General features: G+C 47.5%; 1 protein-coding gene across 1 annotated transcript in view; it reads left to right on the top strand.

Annotated features, from left to right (window-relative positions):
• Positions 1-4,612, top strand: part of Polg2 (DNA polymerase gamma 2, accessory subunit) — a 12,645-nt gene that overhangs the window by 4,046 nt on the left and 3,987 nt on the right. The window contains exons 2-6 of the mRNA XM_029483561.1: positions 745-942; positions 1,174-1,403; positions 2,770-2,910; positions 3,045-3,125; positions 3,768-3,868. Of these exons, the coding sequence (XP_029339421.1) occupies positions 745-942; positions 1,174-1,403; positions 2,770-2,910; positions 3,045-3,125; positions 3,768-3,868 (751 nt within the window). The remainder of the gene's footprint in view (positions 1-744; positions 943-1,173; positions 1,404-2,769; positions 2,911-3,044; positions 3,126-3,767; positions 3,869-4,612) is intronic.

Genomic DNA, 4,612 nt, shown 5'->3' with positions numbered 1-4,612 from the left:
CCCCCCCCCCCCCCCGAGACAGGGTTTCTCTGTGTAGCCCTGGCTGTCCTGGAACTCACTCTATAGACCAGGCTGGGCTCGAACTCGAGATCCTCCTGCCTCTGCCTCCCAAGTGCCGGGATTAAAGGCAGTGTGCCACCACTGCCCAGCCAGTTTTAGTTTCTTCTAAAGAAAATTATTGTGTAGCTGGAGAGATGGTTCAGTGGTATTCTAGAGGAAGAATTTGGTTCCCAGCACCCAAGTTAGGCAGCTTATCCCTGCCTGTAACTCCAGCTCTAAGGGATCTGACTCCCTCTTCTGGCCTCTGAAGGCTTCTGTAAACATATAGCACACAGACAGGTAAATGTAAATAAAATGACACACACACACCACTCCAGGTTTTCTCTAGGCCTGGTTGTACTTAAAGTCACTTTGTAGAGCAGTCTTTGAATTTACAGAGATCTGCCTGCCTCTCCAGTGCTGAGATTAAAGCATGTACCACGGCCACCTGGCAAAATAAATCTTAAAAAAACAAACAAAACAAAACAAAAAACTCATTACTTACTGCATTTGGGGGGGATAAGGGCGAGCCCGTCTTGAATGCCATGGCAGATGTGTAGAGATCAGAGTTAATTCTCTGTTTCCACTGTGTGGGTTCTAGAGATCCAACTCAGACATTCAGGCCTGGGTGGCAGGCACGCTTACTGAACCATCTCAGTGGCCCGAATTTTGGCTTTTTGCGACAAATCGTCCTTCTAACCCAAGCTGACCTGGAATTCACTTTCAGCTCAGTCGGACCTACAGCTCATGTCAATCCTCTTAGTTTAGACGGGATTAAAGGTGTGAATCTCCAGCCCCTCCAGTTCGTTTGTTTGCGGTTTATTGTGGTCCCGGATATAAACCAGAAAGCCTTGCGTGTGCTGGGCATTCACTCTGCTGAGCTACACTCTCAGGATGCTAGACGTAACTTGTAATAGCAGATCCGACACATACCAGTGGATATCAGTGTTCTCCTGGTACAGATGTGCTGAGCGCTGATACCGTACCTGAGCCGTTATGTTTGGGACTTAACTTACTTTCAACCTGTTGCTGGATAAAAGTCTCAGGCAACCTTAATTCTCAGAGAGCACTGTGGAGTTAGAAGTCAGTGAGTCCCAGCATTCAGAGAGCAGAAGCAGGTAGATCTTGGGCCAGCTGGAAGCTCCGGGACCTTCTCGGACACTAACTCAGCGGGGCGCTTTGTTTTGCAGTTTGCCATGAGTCCCTCTAACTTCAGCAGCGCTGATTGTCAGGATGAATTGGGACGCAAGGGAAGCAAACTTTACTACAGCTTCCCCTGGGGAAAGGAGCCAATAGAAACCCTGTGGAACTTAGGAGATCAAGACCTCCTGCACACGTATCCTGGAAATGTGTCTACGCTACAGGTGGGCCACCCCGAGCTCCCACACGTTCTTTACCCAGGCTCTCTCTTCCAAACCACTGAAGGATAATTGTGGGGGTGTCCTGGGAACCGGTAACCTGATGGACATTTTTTTAGGCAGTGCCCAACAGCTGCATAACCCTGACTGCAGCCATCAAAGTTAGGAAATGAACAGTGACCCACTGTGATCATCCGTCCCACAAAGCCCAGGAGTAGGAATTGAATATCCCAGGAATTGGCCTCGCAGGCCCAGGATCCAGCCCAGAGCGTCGTTTGCATGGAGCTGTCCCGTCTCTCTTCTCCAGATGAAAAGTTCCTTTCATCTTCCCTAGTCTTATGAAAATACACTACACAGGGCTGGAGAGATGGCTCAGGGGTCAAGAGAATTTGTCCTCTGCAAGAACAAATTCTCTTGACCCCTGAGCCATCTCTCCAGCCCTGTGCAGTGTATTTTCATTTATATCTCAGGATGAAACCCAAGTCTTAGTGAACATAAATTCAGGAGCCAGTCAAGTAAGTAGTGTGTGCCTTTAACCCCAGAGCACCTGAGGTTGAGACAGGAGATTTCAAGGTGAGACTGGCTTAAAAAGTAAAATTGGGTTTTTGACATGACCTGGCTGGTAAAAGCACTTACTGTGGATCTTAACAGCTGAGTTCAGTTCCTGCGGCCCAAGTAGTGAAACTAACAACTAAGAAACCACGTAGGTTCTGTGACATCAGATGCACTGTGACCCCCTCTCCCCGTTATCACACGCTTAATAATAGTAAAGGAACTACTTAAACAAGTGTTCCCTTTCCAGCTGTGCATGGTGACACACACCATTGATCCTAGCTCTCAGGAGGCAGAGCCAAGTGGATCTCTTAGTTGGAGGCCAGCCTGGTCCACAGAGCAAATTCTAGGACAGCTAGAGCTATACAGAAATCCTCTCTCAACAAAAGAAAACAACAACAAAAAACTCCCTAGATGTTGCCTTTCCAAACAGCATTGAAAAGGTTCCGAGGCCTAGGTCCACTCCGGGTGACTGGAGCTGCAAGGGTTGACATTTTCAGATAATTGGATTCCTCGAGACCAGAAGACAGTGTTATTTTGGGGCCCGGGGCTCAGCAGTGTCCTGTCATGGAGTAGGCGCTTTATAAAGTGAATCTGTGATTCATTCTAATTGCATAAGTCTAAAATATATAACTTTAAGAAAAAGTTCTGCTGGCCAGTCATAGTGGCACAAGCTTTGAATCCCGGCACTGTCTCTTGAGTTCAAGGACAGACAGACAGAGCCACACGATGAGACAAACACAAGATCCACGCCACGTGCACACACAGAACATAAAAGGTTCTGCTAAGTGGTACTTTTCTTTTGTTTTCTTCTATGAAGGGTCGAGATGGGCGGAAAAACGTGGTTCCTTGCGTTCTGTCTGTGAGTGGGGACCTAGACGTGGGCACGCTGGCTTACCTCTACGACTCCTTCCAGCTGGCAGAGAACTCCTTTGCCAGGAAGAAGAGCCTCCAGAGAAAGGTGCTTTTGCTATTTCACACAGTCTCGGAAAAACACAGTTATGTAGGGTTTTTTTTGTTTTGGTTTTGTTTTGGTTTTTATTCTTACATATTAACAGTGCTTCCCTTTTTCCTCTTGTCCCTTAATTGTTTCAGGTGCTTAAACTTCACCCTTGTTTAGCCCCTATTAAGGTCGCTTTGGATGTGGGGAAAGGCCCAACAGTAGAACTCCGACAGGTGAGTTGCCACGACTTCTTACAACTGTGTGTGCGCACGGGTGGTTTGGAGGTCAGAAGACAGCTTAGGCTTAGGCATTGGTTCCTTCTTCCATCCTGGGGGTCCTCGGGTGGTCAGGCTTGGCAGTAACTCTCCCCTCTGAGCCATCTTGCCACCAGTTGCTAAGCAGTAGTGGTCCGGAAGCAGTTTGTGTAGTTGACTTTTGCAATGCCCTGCTGGGGTTTCTCAGGCTGTTCTTCTTTCTCCTGATGTGGAAATAAAACCCCTCGGGCACAATTCCCACAGTTCCCACCTTCCCATGCCTTTACAGCTAACATGGCTGCTTCCAACCATAGGATTTTTGTTTTCTGTTTTGTGTTCTGAACGATAATGGTGATAATTCTTCGTTGGTATCAAACTATTTCTTGGTAGATCTGCAGTCAGTACTCAGTTGGCATTGCTTAATTTCTTTTCCCCCCTCTAGCCCTGCTCACTCCCGCCCGCTTAATTTCTTTACTTTTAGAGGCAATATGCAGTTTCTAAAGTGTTGAGTGTGTAAACCATAACACTGTATAACCAGTAACATTATAACCAGTTTACACGTGGCTTACAGTTTCACAAGCCCTTTTCTTTCGGATTTGAAGTCTCTCTTGTCTCCTCCAGGTTTGTCAAGGGCTACTTAATGAATTACTAGAAAGTGGGGTTTCTCTGTGGCCTGGTTACTCGGAAACTGTGCATTCCTCATTAGAGCAGCTCCATTCAAAGTAAGAACTCCCTTTCTTCTCGTTGTTTAGTTTGATGATATGTTCCATTCTATAGATAGAAACAAATCTCTTCTAAATGTAACCTGCAAAATGGGGCTGGAGGGAGGCTTAGTGATTGAGTGCTTACTGTGCTTCCAGAGTCTAAGTCAGGTGGCTCAGAGCTGCAGCCCCTCAGGGATTCAGCAGCCTCCTCTGTCCTCCACAGGCACTGCACACACACACTCACACACACACTCACACATACTCACACACACACTCACACACACTCACATACACACACACACGTAAAACATAAATCCTTAAAAATAGCAAATGATTAGTGAGCAGCACCGCGGCATTGGAGAGCAGCGGCTGCTGTTGTAGAAGGCCAGGATTCGGTTCTCAGCACCCACACGGAGGCTCACAGACTTCTGTAACTGTGGGTCCAGGCCTCCTCCTGGCTTCTGTGTGTACCAGGCACACAGATGGTGTACACACATGCGGGCAAACGTAAAATAGAAAGAAGTCAATCTTTTTTACAAAATGCTCCTAGCTCTTCCTTTTCTAGGACCTTGTGCCTTGAGCTGATTGCCATAGGAGAGAAGAGTGCTGTCAAGTATTTATGTGTTCACCTCAGCTTCTCTGGTTTCAGGGATGAAAGTTAGGTGTAGGGCCGGGCGTGGTGGCGCACGCCTTTAATCCCAGCACTCGGGAGGCAGAGGCAGGTGGATTTCTGAGTTCGAGGCCAGCCTGGTCTACAAAGTG

The sequence above is a fragment of the Mus caroli genome, chromosome 11 (genome assembly GCF_900094665.2).
Source record: "Mus caroli chromosome 11, CAROLI_EIJ_v1.1, whole genome shotgun sequence".
NCBI classification, from domain to species: Eukaryota; Metazoa; Chordata; class Mammalia; order Rodentia; family Muridae; genus Mus; species Mus caroli.
This window is presented reverse-complemented; position numbering and strand designations above follow the sequence as displayed.